The 27,590-nt window shown below is 42.4% G+C and overlaps 1 protein-coding gene across 1 annotated transcript; it reads left to right on the top strand.

The window, feature by feature from the left end:
• Positions 1-668: 668 nt before the first annotated feature.
• On the top strand, positions 669-27,590 carry LOC133448956 (laminin subunit beta-3-like). Its single transcript, XM_061727984.1, has 22 exons — positions 669-805; positions 3,190-3,344; positions 10,286-10,400; positions 10,629-10,702; positions 11,011-11,196; positions 14,118-14,181; positions 14,286-14,476; positions 14,626-14,746; positions 15,650-15,838; positions 15,928-16,083; positions 17,223-17,416; positions 18,904-19,000; positions 19,986-20,355; positions 20,480-20,640; positions 20,769-20,980; positions 22,598-22,804; positions 22,903-23,047; positions 23,149-23,356; positions 24,768-24,909; positions 25,001-25,177; positions 26,113-26,272; positions 27,301-27,590. Exons 1-22 carry the CDS (start codon positions 781-783, stop codon positions 27,438-27,440), a joined length of 3,489 nt encoding a protein of 1,162 aa, XP_061583968.1. The 5' UTR covers positions 669-780; the 3' UTR covers positions 27,441-27,590.

Here is a 27,590-nt window from a genome sequence, read left to right as displayed (position 1 = left end):
CTTCAGTCGTTGCAGAACAATACCCCGGTATTGTGTCCCTGAACATACATTCAAAATTATCCGAAGTTAGAATGTCCCATTTTAAATATTTCTCTCTACGATGTATTAGTGCTCTAAAGTTTACATTACATTTACTGCCCCAGTGAATAATTCAGGCGAAAGCGTCCATTCAGTGTTTGGTGGGTTCATCCATTATTAATCATATATTTAACTCTATGATCAAGAACATAATGACTAAATAAGAAGTGTGGTGTCATCTACAGCCACTTCCACATCCCTGGAGAACCTTGACAAAGAGAAGACTCTTCTCTGAGTTCTGTTTAGCTCAAACACAGTAGATGTTCAACTCATAATGGAAGTCATAACTGATGCCTTCAGATCAAATAGAGGCAACGCGGTTAAAGCATCTCACAAAGTATTTTAGAAATCAAATCAACTTTGCTCAGTATATTTTCAGCCTGGTTTAGTTCACAGCTTGTTCTTGGTCTTGTGTTGGCATGTCGGAGTGTGTGTGTGTGTGTGTGTGTGTGTGTGTGTGTGTGTGTGTGTGTGTGTGTGTGTGTGTGTGTGTGTGTGTGTGTGTGTGTGTTGATTCATAAGTAAAGGGAGTGGAGGTGAAGGGCGTGACTCTGACACACACTGTGTCACCTCGCCCAGGTGTATATAAAGCTGCTAACGGTTAACAGGATATTTAATACGGTGAAAATCTTCACATCGACTGGCTTTGATTTTTTTTCTGTCTGCGACTTCATTTCTTCATTCCTGCAATTGGAGCACAACATGAGAATACTTTTACTACTCGCTGGTAAGATTTACTTTCTTTTTCAGTTTTAATATGAATGCTTCTAAGGCCTTAGTGTCTTGTCTGGTTCAGTGAGTGCAACGTTTAACACTTCCCCTCACATATATATGCAGAGTTGGGTATAGTAACGAGTTACATTTACTCCGTTACATTTACTTGAGTAAGTTTTGGGAAATGTTGTACTTTTAGGAGTTGTTTTGAATCACTATACTTTTTACTTTTACTTGAGTAGATTTGTGAAGAAGAAACTGTTCCTCTTACTCCGCTACATTAGGCCACGTTGAGCTGTTACTTTTCTTTTATCCCTTTTATCCACGTACGCGTCAATCTCATGACATCACTGGGTGATTCTTTGGTAAAAATGTTTGTTTTTGCATGTTTTGTCACATTTACACAGACTCAAACACACACAGAGTTTCTATGAGTTCATGGGCTTGTTCTAGTTCTGCTGGTTAAAAAAGAAAAGTACAAAGGCTTGACATTTTGTGCTACTTGTGCCTAATTTATTTTTTTATTCTGTTATTATTTTATTTATTTTATTATTTATTAAAGTACTTGAATTTACTTTCAGATTATTTTAATTTAAGCTTTTTTTATTAATTTTAATTTATTTTATTATTTTATTGATTTAATTTCCCTGAAGATGATTATTTTGTACTTTTGTCTGTTTGAATGGTTGTGTTAAAAAAATAAATCAGACGTTACTCAACAGTTACTCAGTACTTGAGTAGTTTTTTCACCAAGTACTTTTTTACTTTTACTCAAGTAATTATTTGGATGACTACTTTTTACTTGTACTTGAGTCATATTATTCTGAAGTAACAGTACTTTTACTTTAGTACAATTTTTGGCTACTCTACCCACCTCTGCATATATGTACAGTATGCATCTTAAATTAACAGTGAGTTTTTAAATCCACTGCAGCAGCTGATTGAGTCACAGAGCTGTTTTCACTGCGTTTGTTTCAGGGGGTTTAAACTCTGACATCAGAAACTTTGTCAGGCATTATTCAATTTTTTGATTTTTTTCACAGCTCCTTACTGTCAGTCTTCCAGACTTTTGTATAAAAATACAGAGTGCAGTCTTTAATTTAACTCTTTACGCTTCTTTCCAGTAATAACTCTGGATTGGTCGTATTAAGCGCATAGAAACAGCTCTGCGACACATCTACGGAAGAAAAGCCAGCAGTTCTATGTCGTCTGACTTAATGTGAATAAAATAAGACATCATTTTTTTACAAACAGTAAAGTTAATTGTTTACTCTGATGATACGAAGTCAGCCTTGTTGGATGCTGAAGTTGAGGTTTCTCTGAGTCTCTGAGTTGTCGGAGGTTTGGGTTTCTGACTCTAGTAAGACAATAATTTTATGTGTAAAGGGAATGAACATGTCAGACAACTAGCAAGACATTTGATAGGGAAAACGTGTCGTCAGGTTCCTCAATAACTGGGTTTTAGGTGAACGCCAACTGATGGCAGCTGGGATAGGTTCTCAGGTTCTTAAATATAACACTGAGGCATCGTTTTGGTAGATTTACATGATATATCACTAATCTCCATAAACCTATTCATTCATTTTCTAAAACCACTTCATCCCAGTTACTGATGTGGTGCTGAGGCCTTTCCCTACTGGTTCTCCATCACTTTCACAAAAATGTGTTTCTCCACCGAGGGGTGGGCCCAGGCCAGCTGACAGTCTTGTCGGGGCCCCGGACAAAATAATCTAAGATGGGCCCCCCTGCGCCCGGATCTCTCCTTCTCCTCTTCCTCTCCTCTCCCTCTGCTCTTCAGGTTTTTATACAAGCTAATGGACGTTAACATTAGAGCTAGCCAGTTAGGTTAAGTTACAAGGTTGGTAAACGTTGGCTGCACTGTTTCTTACCTTGCTCTACGCTGACTTTATTAATTCCAGCTTCACCGTCACCCCCTTTTTAAAATATTTGTGTAGAGAATCTCTGAGGCCTCTATTTTCTTCTTCTCTTCTTCTCTTTTCTCTTCTTTTCTGAGCACCGTAGTTGTGCTGACCGGACATTTTGAGCGCACTGAACTTCAAATTAAATGATAAAATTTTGATCAGCGGCCAAACCATTTTTGTGTTGGGGGTGGTGGTTCTTGACCACTATTTCAAGGACAATTAGAGAGAAAACAAATAACAAGCTTTTATGTAACTTAAATAATACATATTTTTTCCACAAATAAGCATATTTTGAAACATTTTGAAGAATAATTCTATAATTTAATGAGGGCCCAGTTCTGGGCCCCCCCCTACCCTGGGCTCGGGACAACAGACCCATTTGTCCCCCCCTATCAGCTGGCGTGGGTGGGCCTAACATCATGTCACCTGAAAAGTGTCTCTATGTCAGTCAAACACAAAGCATTTCTTCTTGCAGCGATATCGGCAGTATCTGAAGGCCAGAATGACTGCTCCTTCTCGGCGTGTTACCCGCCCAGCAACGACCTGCTGCTGGGGAGAGGACACCAGCTACGAGCGTCCTCCACCTGCGGCCTCACCGGGTCTGAGCTCTACTGCACCCTCTACCAGCAGGTAAATGGATGGATGGATGGATGGATGGATGGATGATGGATGGATGGATGATGGATGGATGGATGGATGGATGGATGGATGGATGGATGGATGATGGATGGATGGATGGATGGATGGATGGATGATGGATGGATGCAGCAGCGTTGGTTCAGGTCATACATGGGCATCTACGTTTGGTTTCCAGCAGTAAAAGGTCACGGTGAACACACGCAGTAGACGGTTAAATCTGTTCTTGCTGGTGGTTTTTTGTCACAATTCCCTTCTGTCCATTTATGAAACTGTCTGATTCTTATGCCAGAAATCGTGTTGAAACCCTGGCATTGGCCAATATCTGCAAAACCAGCCACTAGTCGATTTGCAGGCTCAGCGCAAACAACCCGAAGCTGGAGGGAAGAGAGGATTTTGAAATGAGGGCAACTGTCCCGAGCAGGGTGCATGGATCGAAAAAGTCCAGCCTGGGGTATTGCAACTTGTATTATTGTGCAAAAAAAAGGAGAGCTAGAGAAAAGAAACTCGTTTCAAAACTCTTAAAGGTTTTTTTTTAATCCTTTCTAACCTCGGCAGTGTTTTGTATGTTATCCTCACCTGTGTTTCTAAATGTAACATATCGGTGAGGTGCATATGGGTATGTTACCTCCATTTTAGCTTTGGAGGAGGGATGATGCAACATGGGAGCTGAGGGTGAAGGTCTTCAACAAGCTGCTCAACATTTCACAAACCGTAGTCCGGTTAAAAGGAGTGAAGGATAAAAATGCTGAGGCTCCTTAGAAAATGAATCGTATGAAAATAAAAAGTCTCCCAGTTTTTAAGCATAAATTCATTATTACTATATTTCATTTATTTATTTTTAGCCATCAAACTTCAATCTCAGGTACCTCTGCAGTAGCTTTGCTTTCAGAATAACTACATAATTATTTCTGAATGATAAACGTTGCTTCCTTGAAACAAGCATATTCAGTTATTTGAGTTGTTGCAGGCTTGTTGATGTGGTGCCAACGATGCAGGAACATGCACAGATCTTGTTGCCAGTGTACCAACTCTATGTTTTCAACATTTCCCAAAAATTACCCCAACACCTCAAATCCTCCCAGAGATAATCAGAAGCTGACTCAGAAATTGAAAGCCGATAGTTAACAGATTCCAATTAGGCATAACATTATGACCACCAGATGCTGGTGATACTAATAATAATTCCCTTCTGCTCCTAAGAGAGCTCTGACTTGTCAGTGGGAACTTGTGCTGGTACCAGCATGTCAACAACAAATCTGGGCCCTGTGGTTTGTCGGGGGCATCTCTGTGGACTGAGATTGCTTCTCACAGATTCTGTCGGGTCCCAGTCTGAAGACCAAATGTGCACTGAAGTTTCAAACGTGTGTTCTTTCAGGACTTCCTAAGAACAGTGGTTGAGGGGTCTATTTCTGTCCTGCTGGGAAACGTGGCGACCGTGTTGAGGGGTGTGATTGTCCTGAAGAAAGCCTGGGTGTACGATGTACTAGCAGAACAATACCTTGTTTTTTTTAGCCTCCTGTCACATTTTAAATAATTTATCTGAATAAAACTGGATGAGCCAGAAAACATGGGAAACCATTATATGGCCACTTAAAGGTATTATCCATGATTTTGGAGAGCTAGCAAGATTTGAAAGTGGCTCTAAGCCCCGCCCCCTCCTCCCCCTCCCGTCAGCGCTCTGTCCAAAGCCACGCCCCCACAAACTTTGGGAACGCGCATTTGCAGGAGTTGAGTTTTCCAGGACATTTTGGACAGCACATTTTCAACAAAACTACCCCATGTCTCATTCACCTGTAAGCGAGGCTGGTTTTAGGGGGGGACAGGGGTGGGCGGAGAGTCCTCCGAGCCGCTCTGGAAATAACGACATAATAACTACATACTGGGGGTCCGTGGCAGAGGGGAGGGAGGGGGGTTACACTGGGACACTGTGAGCCCAGGAGGACCCGTGGGAAGTGGACACGGGGGGCTGGAAGGGAGTGCGTGCATAGGACAGAGGGTGGGGGGGGGGCGTGGGCGGCATGAAGGCATCTGATTGGTTCTTTCCCCCCCTGCCAAGCCTCTGGTCCTGGACCAATCCGTTTCATTCGGACCGAATGAAACGGATTGGTTAAAGTTTTTACAGGATTAAAGCTGGGAGGGGGAGGAGGGGGTGGGGCTTAGAGGAGGTGCCACTTTCAAATCTTGCTAGCTCTCCAAAATCATGTATAATACCTTTAACTTACGTGTGTGCTTTTAACAGCTTTATAGTCTTGAACTAAACACTCAACTAACTGAATTACTCTCCTCATCGATAATCTTATTAACGTAACCTGCTGATTACCAGAGCCCCCGGTACAGCAGAGGCAAGTGAAGGGATTCCTAAAACGCAGCACATTTAAAATGCTCCACGGTTTGTTAACCTTAGCTCGTTAGCATATATACAGTAGTGGGCCACTTTCTTCTGTTGCCTTTCCGCTTTGTGGGTTTGAAACCTTGTCTGCTTTATTTATTTATTTTTTGTATTGAGCTTAAAATTCTGCTTTTCAAATTGTATTTGAACGGTATGCTACTCTGTCCATTTATAGCTATTTTTCACCACTGCAGCTCAGTCTTGGTGGAGGTCTGGCCAGAGACAGTTAGTCGACTGTGGGCTAGCGGGCCCGTTAGGCCCTCTGGAAGGGTTTGGGCAAACTGAAGGGTGGCCCAAACCCTTCCTGGAGGAGTCGGCAGTTCTCAGCTGCTGTTAGAGCTGTCAGCCAAGGACCAAGTGGCCATCCTCCAGTTAGCCCATGCGTGTAAAAAAACTATGGACAAAGCATTGGGTCACATGACCTTTATACAATTTCATCGCTATGCATGTTACATTAATGGAGGTCAGTGGAGGCTGACTTACTACTAGCCAACCATTAGTGGTCATTCAAGTAACTGCATGTATTGAACGCTCCACTGTGGGGAAGGTTTACTCCAAATGCAGATTATGCGGCCTACACATCTAATGTGACGCTACCGCAGCATGGAATTACTCTGAAAGTGGGGAAGTCATTGATGGAACAGCATAGACAGATAATGTTTGCGTTGACATTACAGGGTGTGGTGTGGTGACCCGCCCACTGATCAGTGCAAGAAAGCAGGAAACATTCGGCTGAACTTCGCAGGCGACTCACTGAACAAACTTCTGGGAAGAATTCAGAAGAAATCTGCTGTTTTTGCTCGTTTGATGAGAAGATTTAGTGAAGTTAATGGCTCTCCTGCTCTCATGGACATAGTTCTCTATTTCTGTCTGTACTTTCTTTTCTCTTTTCTCTTAAAATGTCATAATCTGCCAAAGTACGTTAATTTACAGCTTTGGTTCGTCTGGCCAGAGTTGTAGCAATGGTTTTATTTAAAGGACACATTGTGTTTAATGTTGGAAAATTCCTGGACAACCAAGAACTCGTGCAAGAAGAGAGTTGAAACCCCAACAGTAAACTGCTCAGATTTGTATTAGAGCATATTTATACATACATTTGTATCAAACTGTGTATTAGGATGAGGTGGGCTACATATCCTTTAACACAATTATTGCAATGCAGTGCAAATAAGTTAAAATATAACCTGAACCATCTTTTGCCAATAAAGAGAGATAAACTCAGCAAACTGAATTTATTATAATGTCACGTAGACTTTACACTGCAGCTGTGGCTCTAAGGACAGGTTCAGTGCATGTACACTGCTGGCAGTGAGTTAATGTAAACAGTGTGTATTTGCACATCTTTTTTTAGTGATACATAATGATGCCAAAAGCCAAAAGTCTCAGGAGGAAAGTCCACGTTGAGTCACTTTCAACCTGAACCCAGTTCAAAATGAGGATGAAAGTCCTTGTCATGCCTCACAGGGGTGATTGCAGTGGTGAAAGTGGCAGATTACAACTTGGAACCTCTGGGTCTAACTTTATAACCTGAGATTAGATAAAGAAAGAAAATGTAAAAAAAAAAAGAGATTATGTAATGAACAACGGGAAGCTTAAGAATCTTTAATGATTGACGTCCTCAACAAGGAATAAAGCGAATATATGAAAGCGTGCTATCAGTTTAAATTACATGCCACTTTGAGCCATGCCCATTTTGCATTTCCTAATTAGGATCAGGGTTTGGTATTGCATTATAATTGCATTGTGTTACAATTACAAGTCCAAAGTAAAGAATTATGTAGTTATAATAAATAACATGAGTGAATCTCTTGAAATCCTTCCACGGGCAGAATGGCAGCGGCCGAGCTTTAACCGACCGTTGTAAGTTCACCCTCGCTTCACCCTCAGTCGCCCTCCACCACAAAGATGTGATAAACTGCAGGGGTTCTAACCTTACATCCAAATTTTCATTATCTGAAAAGAGACTTAATTGCAATGTGACTGGTTGTAAAAACAAATTCAACTTGTTGCTGACACACATTTGCACAGACAGATTTTTTTTTTACAAAAGTATCCGTACCTTAGAACTGCCTGCAAGTGTACAAAATCCCACTAAAGAGAGGAGAAATACTACTTACGAAACATCACCATCTACCGGCTGCTCGTAGCAACATGTCTAAGCAAAGTTCAGTTCAGCTCTACAAAGTACACTGACTGGCAAAAAATGTAACTCTGGACCAAATTTACCTTTAATGACCGGAGAGTAAAATCTTCTCCATCATAAAAGTGTGCAGGTCTGGACTCTGTGGTGGTTAATACCCAAAACCAAAACTATACAGAGAGCCCGAATTTATAGTATTTCAGTCAGACAACTCTTGCAGTAAGTTTAAAACACTTTACTGTAACACATATTTGACTTTGGCGTTTAGGCTCCATTCCAGCTAAGTTTATCAGGCTTACACATAAATACAGGCGTATAGGACTAACCCCTCCTTTTGAAACAGAGCCCACAGGTGGAAACAGGTGTAGGTGGGATTGGCAGCAAGCTAGGTTGGCACACCCCAAGGCATCTAAGAACACATACTTATTGCTCCTTAAATAGGTCAAGGAACAAATCTGAACCATTCAGAGGGGAGAATAAGCAAGTGCACTGTAGATATTGCCTGCCTGAAATAACTCCAAAGGTCGTACCATTTCACATCAGGGAAGAAAACGTCTACTGATGGAAACCTGCCCACTGACTATATTCAAATGACCTTTGACCTAAGGCTACACCTGGGCTGCTGAACCCCGAACTGAGCAACCTAACCAAAGGCCCAGATCATAATACTGCTTTTTGTGTGCACGCCTATGCTCCCATCTCTGCAGGCCAAACACCTCTACAGCCTCATCCCTCCCCTACGGTCTTATAGCAGTATTAGTATATACCCAGATACAAAGACTCCCATAGCTGACCACAGTAGCAGTCTTTAAGTTTCCTATATCTAAACCCAAAGAATAAACAATACGATCCTTTGACAAATCAGCAGAGGCTGGGTACTGTACGGGAACACTCATAAGGGAAACCGCAGATGCTATTGTTCCACCAGAACTGCGATTGGTGTTTCACAATCAGTGTTTGAAATTAGATTTGGGGCTAAGCCCAAAATATTTGGGGCTAAGCCCAGAATATTTGGGGCGGCGGTCCTGGCAACATCACCAGTCCACGCTGCTAGTTTGTGGGTGTTGCCACGCTCGTGCATGACGGGAGAATGTGAGGCTCGTCTCGGGAGGGTTATTGTGTTAAAATAACCGACCCAGCTGGATGTGGTCCAGACGGGGAAGGCAGCCAGAGGTGATGCGAGCAGCAGCTCAGCTGTCGGCGGCGTGCGTGCGCAGACGTTTTGAAGGGCATCCGTCCTCCACACTTACTGGAGCAAAGTTTCCCACCTGAGGCGTATCGACTCTGTGACAGTAAATTTACCTAGCAAGTAGGAATGGGCGATATTTTACCGTTCACGATAAACCGTCAAAAAAATTCCTCACAATAAGAATTTGTCATCTCTCGGTAAAAACGATAAATTCACGTTGATGATGTTTTTGTGTAAAGCTGATTTATGGTTCTGTGTTAAATCCACGCACAATGTACGTGAAGGAAGGAAGGAAGGAAGGAAGGAAGGAAGGAAGGAAGGAAGGAAGGAAGGAAGGAAGGAAGGAAGGAAGGAAGGAAGGAAGGAAGGAAGGAAGGAAGGAAGGAAGGAAGGAAGGAAGGAAGGAAGGAAGGAAGGAAAGGAGGGAGGGAGGGAGGGAGGGAGGGAGGGAGGGAGGGAGGAAGGAAGGAAGGAAGGAAGGAAGGAAGGAAGGAAGGAAGGAAGGAAGGAAAGGAAGGAAGGAAGAGAGGGAGGGAGGAAGGAAGGAAGGAAGGAAGGAAGGAAGGAAGGAAGGAAGGAAGAGAGGGAGGGAGGGAGGGAGGGAGGAAGGAAGGAAGGAAGGAAGGAAGGAAGGAAGGAAGGAAGGAAGGAAGGAAGGAAGGAAGGAAGGAAGGAAGGAAGGAAGGAAGGAAGGAAGGAAGGAAGGAAGGAAGGAAGATATGAGCCTGAAAGAAAGAAAGAAAGAAAGCCACAAAGAAAGAAAGAAAGAAAGAAAGAAAGAAAGAAAGAAAGAAAGAAAGAAAGAAAGAAAGAAAGAAAGAAAGAAAGAAAGAAAGAAAGAAAGAAAGAAAGAAAGAAAGAAAGAAAGATAAATTCCCATTGATGACGTTTAGTAGCATTTAGTATCTTTTAGATCAGTGTTTTGGGGGCTCCAAAGACTGAATGTGGTGATAGATTTATAGTTACAAAGGTGGAGTTGAATTGGTATTTTTTTTATCGTCATTTTTATCGTTATCGGGATAAATGCCATAAATTATCGTGATACATTTTTTAGTCCATACCGCCCATCCCTACTAGCAAGGCACTGAGGCCACGAGCAGCCAGGAGGTCGATTTTGGATCAGTTTCACTCAAAAGTACAATGATAATATTCTGCAAGTGCAGAAGAAAGCATGTCTCTGCAACACGTCAAACACATGTTTCTGTTCGTTGCAGAGGAGGATGAAGTGCTGCCCGTGCGACTCCAGGAACCCCAACAGTCAGCTGGCCCACAACGTCAAGGACATGCTTTCGTCTTCTGGACCAAACAGATGGTGGCAGTCAAAGAAAGGTGAGGGGGAAAAACACCCTAAATGTCCCCATCCCCATCAGAGAGAGAAACTTCAGGGGTGGCTGGATCTGAACCAGGTTGTGCAACTGAGTACACGTGTCAGTCAGCGGCAGACAAGACCTCACGTGTGGAGATTACTGCTGCTTTGACCAAGACGAAGCTTTAGCTTGTGCTGCTGGTCTGCAGGTGAAATGACAGAGATGCTGACGTTCTTTGGTCTCCTTGCAGATGTGAACCCAGTCACGCTCCAGCTGGACCTCAACGGTCTGTTCCAGCTCGACAACGTGGTGCTCAGCTTCAAGGTGCGATGCAGCCTGGATTCACATAAAACATCACCTTTCCACACAGATGCCCTCAATTAAATGATCGTTCACGGAAGCCTTTATTTTTGACAATTCATATACTAAAGGCAGGATGTGGAGGAGGACAAGATAAAATGAAGTTTTCACAGTTGTTTTGTCATCTGGATCGTTATGGAGAGTGTGCAACACCTGGGAAGTAAAGAGGAAGAAACGGGAAAACAGCAGATGTGTCTCACAGACATTTTAATTCCACTGCCATCTGTAAGTTGACCGTTTTTGATGACCCTCTTGGTCTTTGCTCCCTGCAGGGTCCTCGTCCCAGCGCCTTGGTCATAGAGAGGACGCTGGATAACGGCAGGACATGGCAGCCAGCTCTGCACTTGGCAACGGATTGTGAAAGAGCATTCCCTGGCGTGCCCACAGCGACTCCTCTCCGCCTGGACCAGACATACTGCCACGCTCTGACCCCTACGGATCCCAACAGGGAGCACATCGTAAGTCAACGGCTCCTCTTTCACCACGGCTCATACCCACAAATGGCTCAGAGTGCTTCATAGCAAATGCAGAGATAAGAACTCAGGTTTGAGAGATCAGGTGTACAGGAGAGGTCCTAAATCATTCGGCTCCAGACCTTCATGATGCAAACAGTTGAAATAGATGCTTTTGTCTTCTAACTTGGTTCCTTGGACCTTTTTCTCTGTGATGCTGTGTTCTTCTCACACCAACAGTTGCTGCTGAACCTCAGTTAAATTAAAGGGATTTCTGTTAACCGTTGGATCTAATGATCCAACCTGACAGAGCTCCAGCCGGCCAAGCTCCTAGGAGGTGGAGCGATACGCCTTAGTGACAAAATAAACTTTGAAACAACTCAAAGTTGTGACTTGTGCATTTACATCTTGATAACTAATCTCATAGACACATGTAAGGATCTAGATTCTCTGTTTGGCAAAGTGTTACTCGCTGCCTGCAGTGATTGGTGATAGGTAGATAGGTAGGTAGGTAGCAGAGGTGTCAAGTAACGAAGTACAAATACTTCGTTACCTTACTTAAGTAGAAATTTTGGTTATCTATACTTCAGTGGAGTAATTATTTTTCAGACGACTTTTTACTTTTACTCCTTACATTTTCACGCAATTATCTGTACTTTTTACTCCTCACATTTTAAAAACAGCCTCGTTACTTTATTTCATTTCATTTCATTTCAAAAAAAACTATCCAGTTAAATTGCTCCATCCGGATAGAGTGAATTTGGTTGTGGCACAGATGTTCTTGTCCAGTTTTTACATCCGTTGTCCTCAGATTCCTGCTAAACTTGGATGTACATTCCAATAAAGGTTAGGATAAAAGATAACATGCCTCTGAAGTTTGACTTTTTGTACCATTACAATACTTATAGACAATACAATACATATCTTCTGCTCTCTGAAACACATGTTAATGCTCAATAGTACACATATATGGTTCTTTAATATATTTGCATTATACTAAGATGCATTCATTTTCAATGGCTTTTGTCCTTAATGGCTTTTTTCCCCCTTAAATTATTTTTGCTTTTATACTTTAAGTAGTTTTGAAACCAGTACTTTTATACTTTTACTTGAGTAAAAAACTTGAGTTGATACTTCAACTTCTACAGGAGTATTTTTAAACTCTAGTATCTATACTTCTACATGAGTAATGAATGTAAATACTTTTGACACCTCTGGTAAGTAGATAGGTAGGTACTTTATTAATCCAGAAGGAAATCTAGGGCATCCAGTAGTTAAATAAAACACTTTGAAAAACACTTAACAGTAGACAAGTGATTCACAACTCACAGACGTTCAGACAAGCATACAGAAATTACATACATTTAGGAAGACATGTTCAGGGGGAGTAGAGACAGTGTAGCTTGAGTGAATAGCGCAAAGTACAAGGGATAGATAGATACATTACAAATACTAAATGAGTCTGTGGGAGGGTGATGGGGCAGGCTGAGGTAGACTTATGAGGTAACTTATGTGGAGAAGTCCAGCTCCCTCCTCCCCTTCAGTGAGGCCTTGTAGAGTTCAATGATCCTGGGAATCCTTTTTGATGAGCATGGCAGTGACAGGAGTCTTAGGTTACTCCTGTCAACCGGCTGGTGGCCCGCGGCCGACGTGATTGCTAACTATGGTCAGATTTGTGAACACGCACTTTGGACAAAAACGATCCAGAGCTTTACCTTCTTGAGCCAGAATACACAGAGGAAAACCTACAGATGTTGGAAGTTGATAGTAAACTTGTGTGCCGGCTAGCTGATGTATTTCACTGACTAATCAAACTCTCTGATCTGCAGAGAATCACAGATTTGCTCATTGAGGTACTTGAGGTAAATGCCCAAGTCACAGCCTGTAAAGAGAGCACTTCGGCCCTGGTGGCCGTGTCCTCCCTTGTGCAAGCTGTATGCTATTGCATAATAGAAGCAGCTGCTACTGTCCCCTGCACGGCTGCTGCACAGCTCCCCCTACAGCTAGATAGAAAGATATAACCTTCAATATAACTAATCAATTCCAAATAAATTACAAATACTTCATTAAACCTCCGAAGGGAAATTAATTAATAGGAAGATATAAATATAAATATATCAATATGTAGATATAAATTCTATTCATTCATTTGAACATCAGTTTCAGGACGTTGACACTTATAATGTAGAACTTTCCTTCTTTTTTTTTTCTTTTTTTTTTCTTTATTAACATACAGTGCAAACAGCGACAAAAGACGACATCAGTTACAATGACATGTATCTAGGTGTGTGTGTGTGTGTGTGTGTGTGTGTGTGTGTGCGTGTGTGTGTGCGTGTAAATAAGATGATGAAAGTAGATATAGACATATACATAAATTAAGAATATTAATTCGAGAATAAATAAGTAAACAAATAAATAATTATCATATAGAGTGGTGTAGCACGATATAATATAAATATAGCGTAATAATATAGTAATATATATAATAATATATAATATCCTATAGTAATATCCTAATATAACATAATCATTTTTATAATATTATAACATATAACAAAATGATATCACCATACTATAATATATAACAATATAATAATATTATAGTTTAACATCCCATGAGATTTCATAACTTAATATAATAATACACTATGAAACAATATATCATAATAATGCCAGGAAAAATTATTAGAGTTAGAATTGGTAATTTATATATTGCAATGAGGGGTGAGGTCAGACAGACCGTAGAACTTCAGATTTTTGTCGTTCAACTCGGGTCTTCTTATTTACCCAAAATCTTTAAAAAGGTAGGAACAAGTACGACTTTCAGATGCAGATGAAAATACCTCCATGAGGTGCTTTTATAAAGCTGGCCTGCGACTGTGTTGTGGGAAGAAAAAACGTTATCTAACATAACCTTTCGTCCCCAGATTGAGTTCAGCCCGTTACGTCAGTACGCTTTTGTCTCAGCTCCCACCAGCGACAAAATTGAAGGTACGTGTCTCGTTGTGTTGCTAATGACTGGAAAGGAACACCGTGTCCATGTCTGCAGCGCTCTCAGACAGCCGCTTTATCTGCTGGATCTGTTTTATCTGCAGGAGTGTCTGGGCTCACGGGGTTGAGGGTGAGGCTGACTGAGCTAGGGGACGTGCCCCGCCTGCCGGGAAGAGCTCTCAGCAGGTTTTATGCCCTGAAGGAGATGAGAGTGATGGGCAGCTGCATGTGCCATGGACATGCCAACCGATGCCTCCCTGAGACATACAGCAACCAGCTGTCCGACACCATTCAGGTGCGTGAGCAGAGACCTTGACCTGGAGCTTATTCCAGGGTCATACCGGGAAAACAAGCTTGATACGTGCCCGTATTTGTCTTGTGTCCCAGATGCCCAGAGTGGCACAAATCACAGATCTGAGGTGTTGTTCTGTTTCCTCTCTGCAGGTGCATCCTCAGTGCGACTGCCAGCATAACACGGCAGGTGTGAACTGTGAGCGCTGCGCTGAACTACACCACGATCTGCCCTGGAGGCCAGCAGACGAGGCCAACACCCACACTTGCAAACGTAAGATCACTCTCACTCGTCTCACACCTTCGGGTGACGCTGGGTTTCATCAGGTCTGCACAAAGTCCATGTCTGTAACTGCAGTTATGGAGGTCAGACGTCAGCAATGAGTTACTGGGTCATGCAGTCGTGTTTGTATCTCCTCTTTTTTGTGTGCAGGTCTGTAAAAGTGTGTAAAAGCATAATAAAACCCTACTGATTGCAGTGGGTCTTAACAATAGAGAAACATAACATCAGAATAACATCAACATATAACTAAAATGTCAAAAAGCCTCAATGAACTGAAGCAAGGTTGTAAAGAAAAATATCCACAAAACCATGTGAGGAAGTTGCTGAAGGTGGATCTGTGAGATCATGAATTATGGGGGTACTTAGAATTGCCCACGTGATTTTTGTTAATATTATACCAATAACTGATGCTACAGGGAGAAGTTACATGCGGCTGTTGGTCTAAGACTGTATTTCCCTGATGTAAAGACCAGCTGTGATCAGTGAGGGGTGTCAGGACTGGTGTGGTGAGGACCCAGATGCAGGAGAGCGAGAGGCAGGAGTTCAACAAAAAGGGTTTATTTACAAAAACCATAAGCGCTGCTTGGCGCTGCTTGCTTCAAAAAACAGGGATCAAAAAACTTAAGAAAAAACTTGGCAGGACACATGGAGGGAAGCACAGTACGGAACCACAAGGAGCAGGGGAATGACAAGACACAGATGCAGACAATCAGGGCAGATGGGAAACAGGAGGGACAGAACTGAAACTCAAAATCTGGGGGGAAGTGTCAAACCCTGACAGGGGGTCTCACACAGCCACTGACTTTTGCACATGAAAATAATATGAATGTTTATCTATAATAACTGTAATAAGTGCGGTACATGTACTCACTGAGCCGCCGGGCCTGTCTCCAGGTTGTGAGTGCAACAACCACTCCCAGCGCTGCCACTTCGACCCGGCTGTGTACGAGGCCAGCGGCAGGACGAGTGGAGGGGTGTGTGAGGGCTGCATGCACCACACCACAGGGCCCAAGTGTGATCGCTGCGCCCCGGGCTACCAGCCCAACCCCTACAGCCGAATGGACCGACCTGATGCATGCACACGTAAGTAAATGACAAGCACTTAAACCAGTCCAAAGCCCTGTAGCGCTGGATGGCGTCTGAGCGGCTCACCATTGTCTTGTGGCTTCCAGGTTGTTCCTGCAACGCTGAGGGGACGGAGAACGGGGCCCCCTGTGAGGAGAGCACAGGATCCTGCCGGTGCAAGGTCAATGTGGAGGGACCACGCTGCGACCGCTGCAGGAGAGGATACCACGGCCTGAGCGCATCCAACGCTCTGGGCTGCAAGAGTGAGTCATCCATAGGGATGGGAATCGAGAACCGGTTCTTGTTCAGAACCGGTTCCCAGTGTTTCAATTCCTTGGAATCGTTTGCATATTTTTAAACGATTCCCTTTACGATTCCAGTGAGCATGAATGACGTCATCACGCATGTGGCGTAAGCCAGCAGACGATAGTAGACATGGCGCCCAAGAGATACACACGTACGAAAGTCTGGTTATATTTCAGTAAAAAAGACGACAACAGGCTAACTTGTAATACTTGCTAAGTGAATATTTCGTCAAACGGAGGAAATGCTACCAACATGCGAAAATATTTGCGCACACAGCAGCAATAATGATCAAGGAATGTTGCGTTTTCCAGCAGCATCTGCAACGTTAGCAACGTTAGCATGTCCTTGGCTAATAATACTGCAGGTAACTAATTAACACTCCCTACCATATTAGCACCATTTGCCTCATTGTTGTCCTTTTTTTCCAAATGGGAAGCGATAAGGGAATTGTTAAAGAACCGAATCGGTAAGCAGAATCAAAAATGGAATTGGAATTATAAAAATCGTATCAATTCCCATCTCTAGTCATCCAACAACCACATAATGACCACAACAGCTGCTGTGTTGCAGCCGAGCCGCTGCTAACCGGCAGAGCAGGTGGCCGAAAGAGTTTTTACATGTAACTTACCTGAGCAACAGGGAAGTATGGTTAGACGGGGACAGGCGTCGGTTGTCGTTGCTGAGACACGTGCTGGACTGATGCGTGTACGCTTTTGGACACCGAGCAGACGACGGTGTCCCAAAAACACTGCATGTCGCGTCTTATGTGAAACAGTTCCATAACAATTTAATTTGCTAATACTGTTTGTCGGACAAGAATATTTAGAATACTTTCTCCTTCCTCATGATGATGGCGAAAGGAAAGGAACATGTCAGGTATTTAAAAAACCTAAATATTCTTGTCCCACAAAAAGAATTAGCAAATTCAATTGTAAAGCCATGAACTTTATTAAATCAGTTCGATAACACTTATTTACACTGTGCTCAGACCTCAGCAGATCTCACGCAGGACTCTTGGTTGAAACAAGCAATCTTTGTATCTTTGATGTCTTGTGTCCAGTGCTTCTTCCTAACGCTGACTTACCCTGCTCTCCAGAATGTTCCTGTTCTCCAGACGGCTCGCTGTCGGAGGTGTGCGACCCCGTGACGGGCCAGTGCCCCTGTCGCGCCCACTTCCACGGTTTGACCTGTAACCAGTGTTCAACAGGCTACTGGAAACCGTTGCTGTCCGAAAGCTGCCAGCCCTGCGGCTGCAACCCCACCAGCTCCACCAGTGACGCCTGTGACCAGGTACTTGGAATGAGATTGATAGTGCTATAAAAGAGTCTGGATCTCTCTCAATTTAAAAAAAAAAGACTAAAACAAAAAATGTCTCTTATTAAATTTTTTATGTACCAATACCTGATGTATTATTTTTATAAGAATATATTTGTATCTAGGAAATCTGAGGAGGTCTCAGGGGTTTTTTTTGGGTTTTTTTTCCTGTTTTTTCTAATTTAGGTTATACGGTTATTATACTGTATGTATATGTATTATATGTGTAATTTATAGTTGTTTTGCTGTGTGACTGGGCCCCTATTCATAAGCTACAGTTAGCTTCTGGGGAGTCCCATTTTACAAACCTCAATTGATTATTATCTGTATTTGTGTTTTTTAATTATTTATAAATAAACTCTAAACTAAACTAAAAAAAAAAAAACTAAACTAAACTACGAGCCGCGCTGGCCACACCCCCACATCCCCGGCACGAGGTCCAGTAACGTTCAGGTTGTGAGAATGCAGTTAGAAGAACATTTCAAAGCCACAAAAGAGTAATATCGGTCATTGACGGGAACATCTTCCACCCTTTTTATAAGCGGAGCATATTTTGGCCAAAATACCTCAGCAAATCAGAACAGCTTTTTTTTTCTTTAAAGCCCTATTCATAGCAGACTTTTGTAGGGGGTGGAGTCAGTCACTGGAATAAACTCCACCTCCTAGGAATCTAAGAACAATAATGACAATAATATGATAATATTAATAATCATGCAGGATTTGTCCTTAAAGCAGCACTATGTAACTTTTCCACCTTAATATAATATTTCCAGAGTCATTGTGATGGTACATCAACTTCCAACAGGTTTAATGAACCTCTGTCATGGTCTGAGGGGTCTGTATCGCCTTCACTGGCACTATGTAACTTTGAGGTGCATGGTAGGAACCCTTCCACACTACTGGTAAAGCACTACCGCTTTTGTCCAAAGGAGCCACCAAACTCAACAAAAGCTGAAAGTTACATTGTGCTGCTTTAACCTTTGCAAGGCTCGGGTAAAAACAACCCGAGCCAGAGCCAAGGCCCTCATTGGTCTGTCCCTGAGCGCATTGCAGGGGTTAAATAATTTAACTAAAATGTTGCTCTTTCCTTTAACCTAAATCATAATTTAGGAGTTAAAGTCTTAAAGAAGTGTTTTTTGGACATATAGAATACTTTATCTATGTACTTTATGCAAACAACTCTTGCACGGGGGCTGGCGTCATTTTAGAGCGGGAGCGTAACAACAGGCTGGGCCTTAAGGGTTTTAATCATGCTAATGGTTTGCTGAAAGTAGTGCAACATTCTCTAGGCGTTTAGTAGGAAATGTGGAGGAATATTCCAGATGTTTCACAGACATGCAGTGAAGTATGAGAAAGTAATTCCACCATCCTCATTACGTCGGGTTAGGCCGTGTGTAGGTGACGATTGTAAAGCTTCTATCTGTCCGGGCACATGATGACACTCTCTCCTTCTTCCCCGGCAGCTGACGGGCCAGTGTCAGTGCAGGCCCGGCTTTGGAGGCCGAGCGTGTAGCGAGTGTCCAGACAACACGTACGGAGACCCGCTGACAGGCTGCCGACGTAAGTCTGCTCACCTTAACGCCCCTGTTAGTCAGCAACGGTGCAAAAGACCTTGTTTGTGCTACTGAAGCTTTATAAAATGATAAATATGTATTTCATTCAGATTATGACAATGACTTTGGGGCACAATTACACTGAAAAAAAGAAATCATGTAAATATAACATATTTAAATCTGTGATATTAACAATTAAAAATGAAGTTTGTTGCTTTACATGAATACATCTAGTTTTGAACTTAATCTGCATTTGTTAAAAAAAAAAAGACAAAAGCATTTTTTTCCTTAACAGTATTTATGTAATCCTAGGCAATCTTTTCATTTACACACAAACAACAAGCAATGATCTCATTGTATTTACTTTTCCTTTAACAATTTTAATCTATTGGGCAGATTGACCAACGTTTAGATGAAACATGCTTTATTTGTTTAAGTAGAACACCACAGTTAAAAATATCTTGCTTGATCTACTTTATAAAAATGAAGGCGACTTTTTCGCATGAGATTTTTATGTAGATCAAGAAAGACTAGTCTTTGTATAAACTACTCAATTTTTAGTATGTACAAAATTCATTTGCAAGTAAAGTCAACTTAATTTTTGCAAGTAAAGTCAATTTAATTTTTTTTCTCTTTTTCCTTTTTTTTCTTTCTTTTTTCTTTTTTCTTTTTTTTTCTTTTTAAAGTCAACTTAATTTTGATAAATAAAGTAAACTTAACACAATTAAGTTGACTGTACTTGCAAAATGTATTATTTACATACATAAAATTAAGTAGTTCATACAAAGACTAGTCTTTCTTGATCTACATAATAATCTCATGCAAAAAGTTGACTTGTTTTTTTTAAGTAGATCAAGCACAATATTTGTATCAGTGCAGAATAAGTTAAAAAATGCTAACTTTTAATTCTATAATAGATATTATTATTATTATATATTATTATAAAATGTCAGTGTAATATTTTCACCTTTCTGATTCCCTGTCCTCCACAGCGTGCCGGTGTAATGCTGAAGGTACAGAGACCTGCAACAAGCGCACCGGGACGTGTCTCTGCCGGCCCGGTGTCGCCGGGACCCGCTGTGACTCCTGCAGCCCTGGACGTTGTGACTCCTTCCCTGATTGCGACCCGTGTCCTTCCTGCTTCTTCACCCTCGATTCGCAGCTAAAGAACATGAGTTTAGCTCTGGAAAAGTTTTCTCCTGGTATCCCGACCCGTCCCGGAGGCAGCGGAACCCCAGAAAACTTTGGACTGCGCGTCCGGGTCCTGGAGGCCAACCTGAGGAAGATCAGGGACTCTCTGCCCCTTCCACCCATTACAGTCACACAAGTTGATGACGCTCTCTCCCAGCTCCAGAAGCTCAGGTGAGAGGTTGCTGAGATGTTTGGGTTTAAAAATACTCTAAGATGACACCATAAAGATTGATCCTTTATTTAGAAGCTTGTCATTGTTATTTTGAATGTGCTGACCATCTTAACTGTCTTGCAGGGATGAGGTGGAAAAGGTTGATAATGAGCTCTCACCTATTGGGAAAACTCCTGATTTGGAATCTGAGTTGGACAAACTTCAAGCTATCCTGGATAACCTAACTCTGGTTTACACCGCTAAGAAAGATGCCAATGAGAACTCCGTCAGTCCTGACAACGCAGGTGAGGAACACGACCAGGTTAAAACCAGGAACAGCCAAAAAAAAGCCCCTACTAGCTTACGATGTACAGACTCACACTGGTGCATTCACAGTGTTAAACGCAAGCGTGTTTGATTTGTCCGTTTTCAGAAGCATTTGTTACCATCAAGGACGCCTATAACAAGTCCAAAGACGCAGCCAAGAAAGTGACTACCTCTGGGAAGACGCTTGAGGAGTCAGCTGAAGTCAGAGAAGAGACGAAGGACATTCAGAACAAAGTACAGCCAGAAAACACCAGAGATCTGGCCAAGCTGAACCTCAGCATGGCTTCCCAACCGGACCTCACTCCCGCCGCCAAACAGGTACCGGCCAGATCCTCTCTTCATCCAGCCAGAGACCTTGTGTCTCATCACACTTGTAATGTTCACTATTCTAAGCTAGCAGGCAGAGGTGTCTTCAGTATTCACATTCATTACTCAGGTAGAAGTATAGATACTAGAGTTTAAAAATACTCCTGTAGAAGTTGAAGTATCAACTCAAGTGTTTTACTCAAGTAAAAGTATAAAAGTACTGGTTTCAAAACTACTTAAAGTATAAAAGTAAAAGTAATGTAAGGGGGGAAAAAGCCATTAAGGACAAAAGCCATTGAAAATGAATGCATCTTAGTATAATGCAAATATATTAAAGAAGCATATATGTGTACTATTGAGCATTAACATGTGTTTCAGAGAGCAGGAGATATGATGACTAGTTGCCTATAAGTATTGTAATGGTGCAAAAAGTCAAACTTCAGAGGCATGTTATCATTTATCCTAACCTTTATTGGAATGTACATCCAAGTTTAGTTGCAGGAATCTGAGGGAACGGATGTAAGAACAAAACTGGACAAGAACATCTGAAACAACCACAACCAAATTCACTCTATCCAGGTGGAGCAATTTAACTGGATAGTTTTTTTTAAAGACCGAAATGAAATAGAGTAACGAGGCTGTTTTTAAAATGTAAGGAGTAAAAAGTACAGATAATTGCGTGAAAATGTAAGGAGTAAAAGTAAAAAGTCGTCTGAAAAAGAATTACTCCAGTTAAGTATAGATAACCAAAATTTCTACTTAAGTAAGGTAACGAAGTATTTATACTTTGTTACTTGACACCTCTGCTCGCAGGTGGGATTCTTCCCTGAAAACATGTTCACAAAGTCAGCAGCTCCGCTGGTTTTTCCTAAGCCCACAAAGGAATGCTGACTCTCAGCTCTTTAACGGGTCTTTCATGTCTCAAACTCTCATTGAAAGGGAGAAACTAATTAAATCCACCACTGCCCCATATCTCCCAGCAGCTGACCAGAAACCACACCATCGTTAGGATATCTAAGGATGCTTTCAGCACGGAACATCACAACATCCTACAGCTCTGAGATGGGCACTCTTGGTTTAACAAAAATAACTCTCTGGATGCTTTTTAGAGCTATGATGGCAAGGACAAGTGTCCGCACACTGTTTCCTCACTCCTGGGATGCCCCAAGGCTCAGTACAGGGACTCCTAAGAAGAGGGTGCTCCCTCTTCATTCTGAGACCATGTTACACCTGACTCTTTTCATGCAGGCCATGGTTGTGCAGAAGCAGATGCAGAAAACACTGTCCGGTTCTGGCATCCCTACAAGGCAGTTTCTCGTCAGACTGTTCTTATTTATGGTTCCCCAATGGTCAATAAACTACCCGATAAATGCTATCAGAGCAGGGGAATCGCTCGCTACCGTCAAAAATGTCTGGAAAACTTGTCTCTTTCATTGATTACCTCCTATTCATCCAGTTTTGGATTACAAGGTGTCTCCTAAATGTAAAATGTGAATGTTTGCTGCACATTTTATTACATCCTGGTAAATAACTGATTTGAGGGGGAAACTAACATAAGACGGAACGTTTTGTGTTCCTCTTTGGTTTTCAAATTCCTGCTTGACATGAACCTGTGGCTTCATCTTCCAGGTGTGCGGCAGCGTTCGAACAGAGCCCTGCACGCCCCTCCAGTGCACCGGGGAGGATTTGTGCCCACCAGAGGGGGCGCCACCCTGTGAGAAGGGGAAGAAATGCGTGGGTGCTCTGCCTTTGAGCATCAGGGCCAATGCTGACGTTAAGGATGTGAAGGAGCGACTGGAGAAGCTCAGTGGGAAGATCACAGACGCTTCAGAGATGGTATGCAGGCTTTCTTTTGACCTTGCTGGATTATTCGCATATTTCTTTAGCCGTTTTTGCAAATTCTAAATGAATATTTTGCTTTTATTTCATCATAGCTGCAAAAAACCCAGGAGACGACGAACCAGATGAGACAATCGACAGACAAGCTGTCCAACAAAATGAAGCAGGCAAGAGATGACCTGGAAGACGAGCTAAAAGAAACACGAGATGTCGTGAGAGAGCTCAAAGACTTCCTGTCAGGTATACGCTTTTTTTGTGGACAAAGGCTGATTCTGAGGACGTCTGGTCTTTTGCCACCGAAGTCTAACTTTTTTCCTTTTTTTTGTTGTTGTTGTTTCTAGACCCGTCCTCCAATTTGACCCAGGTGCAGGAGGTGAGTGACTGGATCCTGAAAGCCAAACTGCCCGTCAACCTCGCTGACCTGAAGAGGAAGCTGGAGGAGCTCAAGAACCTGGCGGCCAATCTTCCAAACAGCAAGGCCGTGCTGCGAGAGGCCGAGCCGCAGCTGGAGGCGGCCAAGAAGCTGCTGAAGGAGGCTCAAGATGCCAGGTGAGCCTTCACACCTCACGGCACGCAACGCTCACTTACACTGAGGCTGCTTTTCAAACATGCATCAACTTTACAGTCAGTACATAGAAGATGGCGTGTAAATTTGTCAGATCCCCAGCATTATTTACGCCTAGCATTAATGTGTACTCAATAGCACAATGTATCATGGTCTGTCTTTATGCAGCAAGAGTCGGGCTTAAGAAGCGTGAATTAATCAAGAAGCGTAAGTTAATTAAGTAGCCTCTAGGCCAGGGGTCGGCAACTCGCGGCTCTAGAGCAGCATGCGGCTCTTTAGCGCCACCCTAGTGGCTCCTGGAGTCACTAGGGCTTTTTTCTTCCTTTTTCCTTTCCTTTTTAATCTCGACATTTCGACTTTTTTCTTGAGATTGTACTTCAACATGAATCTCGACATTACGACTTTTCTTTCGAAATTTTGACTTTTTAATCTCGATATTTCGGCTTTTTTTTTCTCGAAATTTTGACTTTTTCTCGACATTTCAACTTTTTTCTTGAGATTGTACTTCCACATTAATCTCGACATTTCGACTTTTCTCTCGAAATTTAGACTTTTTTCTCGAAATTTTGACTTTTTTCTCGAAGTGCATGATGAAAAAATAAATCTTCCCCCAGTTATAAATAATATAGGTGCCTTCATTCTAAGGCTCATACAAGACTTCATTTTTTGTGGCTCCAGACGTTTGTCCAGACATTTGTTTTTTGTGTTTTTGGTCCAATATGGCTCTTTCTGCATTTTGGATTGCCGACCCCTGGTCTAGGCAGAAAAACTGTCTTAAAAAGAAAAGAGACATTTTAGAATGAGGATTTGTGCAGTCCCAACATGCATGGTAAATCTGTACAGAATCATCAACCTCCTAACCGGCTCCACCGGAGACCAGAGACCGTGGCTACTGACCCAACGTTCAACCATGGGAACATGAAGGCGCCAGAATCACTGGTATTTCTGCACTGCTGAATTTACATAGACTCACATGCTAAAAGGTTGCATTTGCAATGATGCGTTGGCATTAAAACTGTAGTTGTTTATGTGTCATGTGCAGTGGGAAGTTGGTACCTGTTTTCTGGGGCTTTCCCCAGTTTTTATTGGCTTCTTTTTGTTTGTCTCACACCTTTTTGGTTTGAAGCCCCAGTTCAGTCCGCAGAGCTCTGAGACCTCCAGCAGCATCGTCTATTTTCCCCTTAACATGGTGCTGATGCAAATGTTTTTTTGTTTTTTTGTTGTTTTTTATTTTGGATCCCCATTAGCGGACGCAAAACGCCACCTAGTCTTCCTTGGGTCCATGAAATGTTCCAGTTTCATAGCCACCAAAAGCATCTTCAGCGCCACTTGGGATCATTTTTACCCGTGAAGTTCCTCAGACTTAAGGAAAAGATGTTTTTTGTCTGTTTGCAGAGACGTTGCAGTGGGAACAAAGGCTGACGTTGACGGGCTGCTGGATGGCTTCGGCTCGGCAGAGAACGCCCTCTCCAACCTGGAGGACAGACTGCAGGACAGCATGGACCTTATAGACGGCTTGAACGACAACCTGATGCGGGTGAGGGACGGAGGACGCCCTTCCAGCACGTCTAAAACTCAACGTTTATTCCAGTGCTCATCATTTTTTACTGAATTTTCTCTTCATCTAGGCCCAAAAGGAGCTGAGTCCAGCAGAGAAGGCGTTGGATGATGTGTCAACATTGTTAAAGCCAACGAAACCTCAACTGGATGAGTTGAAAAACGTGCTGGAAAAAGCAGGCGGCCGGGCCCAGGACGTACAGGACGACGCAGACAGAGCTGAGGACGAAGCAGCTGCAGCTGAACAGGTGAGGCTGAAGTGTTCCTACATTTCACCAAACTAAACTCAGATGGCCTGCTCATTGTTGTCCTGATGCAGAATGAATTTGGGAGCAACACGACCAGTACTGGAGATGAGGGGGGATGGCATCCCCCCTGAAATAAAAACGGTCCAAATCATCCCCCCTGTCAAACTGTCATCCCCCCTTTCCATCCCTTACGTCATTTCATCAATGAATGTGGTTTTACTGCAACATTTAGAGTCATCACCAGAAAATAACACCAGAAAAATAACTTATTTGACAATTTTCACCTGTTTCAAGTAGATTTTCACTTGAAATAAGTAGAAAAATCTGCCAGTGGGACAAGATTTATCTTCTCATTACAAGCAAAAATCTTGTTCCACTGGCAGATTTTTCTACTTATTTCAAGTGAAAATCTACTTGAAACAGGGGAAAATTGTTGTTTTTTCCAGTTTTGAGTCTTGTTTTAAGTGTAATGAGATTTTTTTACTAAAATGAGACATTTTAACTAGAAATAAGACAAATATTCTTGTTAAGATTGTGAGTTTTTGCAGTGATCCATTTTACTTATCCTGTGAAGGACAGAGTCATATTGATAAGTTCAGAAAAGTGTTTTTTATTGTTGTGTTTTGATGTATTTGATGTAAGCCCAGTGGATATTTAAAGCTTACAGAAGGCTGCATTTAACTGCTGCTATGTCATTCCTGCAGTATTTCTGCAGGTGTTTTGGTCACTGCTATTATTTGTAATATATTATATTATTTGTAATCAGCACAAATTATCTGTCCCCATATGATAAAATCCACCGTCCCCCCTGATTTCTTTTTTCAACTCGAGTACTGAACATGACTGATGACAAACACGGTTTTCAGAGGATTTAACTGCATTTGTTCAGCTAAATGTCGCTGTGTATGTACTCATAAAAGTACGTGTGTTTGTAGGACCTGTTGACTCTGGAGAAACAGCTGGATCGTCTCAAAGAGGAAAGTCCCAGCGGAGAAACAGAAGAGGGTGTTCCCACCGGGGACCGACTGGCCAAGCTCAGGGAGGAGGCTGGAGCTCTGGCAAACACCACCAACAACATGATGCAGTCTCTGGAGGGTAATCTAGCAATGATATATTCACGTTGTCATGCCAACACTTACGTAGGACCATCACTTCACTACTACTTGGCTCTTAGAAATATGCTCCCACTTCCAGCATCTCTTCAGTTCCATCTGCAGTAACGGCTCTCTTTCAGTTCAGTGACCTTTCAGGGTTAAAGTCTTCAGCAAAAACTAACAGAAATTTCTGGACTTTAACTCCTCAATGCTTTTATTTTTCAGTCATTCTGATCATTGTCCTGTCACATGACCCAATTCCAGCCAAGATTTGATTGTCATCTGCAGTTCCATTGACCTTTATCTATAATCAAATTTTTGTAGCTGTTGGGTCCCAAATCAACATAACATAAACAAGGAAAGACACAGAGGCTTGTTAGAATGATTTTTAAGGCCTTCTGCAGAAGGGAAGCAAAGTCGGAGCCTGCAGAGCAACATGGCCCTCTCGGATGCTCTCGACAAATGCTTGCTGGCTCCTCCTCTGCGTGACGCTTTTATTGAGAAACTGTGACAGGAAAATGACCATATTCGGACTGTCAGTGAATAGACAGACAATGGACAATTGGAAGAAAACAGGAAACATATGCAGGTAACAGACATCAGGGTTTTAAAAAGGTCACACATGTGACATTTCAGTTAAAGAGGCTTGGTATGAAGAAACAAACAGACATCTTTAGCTTAAAGTCTTTAAAAGAACACAAAGGTCAAGGGGTCAAATGCCTTCCTGGACAAAAACAGGAACTTCATGGGGGTCTTTAACAGATGGTCCAGGCTAACAATGAGACAGTTGTGGGACAGTCGACCCCCCTGACAGAACTCAGGAAGGGCTGCCCTGTCATCTGTTAACATGTGATAGTTTCATGAGGACTAACTAGTTCAGAAGTTTGATTAACTTCACAGTAGCCTTAAAAATCATCAACAGTGCACATGATTTGACCATTTTTTACAGAAGAAAGGTGATGTTTCTGTCATTACATGGAGATCTGGATCGGCCAGACTGTCAATACCTGTCCTCTTGTCTTCCTGCAGGAAAAGCAGACACACTCCGAGAGCTGCAGGACAATATTCTAACGAAGTCCGCGAGGCTGGAAGGCCTCGACGTCAAGGTGAAGGAACTCTTGGAAGCGCTTCGATATAAAGCCCGTATCCTCAGCACCTGCCAGGGCTGAGCGGCACCGGCCCAACCTTCTGGCTGCCCGGAAACATCTTCCTCACGTTTTACCAGTGACACACTCTTGATATGTTAACCGTCCTTCTGTGCTTCATTTCTCTACATAAACAATAAACCCTTTTGGAATCGAAGTAAAAATCAGACCACA

This window comes from Cololabis saira, chromosome 8 (assembly GCF_033807715.1).
Source record: "Cololabis saira isolate AMF1-May2022 chromosome 8, fColSai1.1, whole genome shotgun sequence".
In the NCBI taxonomy this organism is placed as follows: Eukaryota; Metazoa; Chordata; class Actinopteri; order Beloniformes; family Belonidae; genus Cololabis; species Cololabis saira.
The sequence above is the reverse complement of the archived record's forward strand: the minus strand, read 5'-3'. Positions and strand labels throughout refer to the sequence as shown.

What these genes read in the sequence shown, in the direction of transcription:
- LOC133448956 (XM_061727984.1), top strand. Translation starts at nt 781, where the DNA reads ATGAGAATACTTTTACTACTCGCTG. An exon ending in CCCGCTGACAGGCTGCCGAC is followed by an intron (nt 19,001 to 19,985) that starts GTAAGTCTGCTC and finishes TGTCCTCCACAG; the next exon opens with CGTGCCGGTGTAATGCTGAA. An exon ending in TGAACGACAACCTGATGCGG is followed by an intron (nt 24,910 to 25,000) that starts GTGAGGGACGGA and finishes CTCTTCATCTAG; the next exon opens with GCCCAAAAGGAGCTGAGTCC.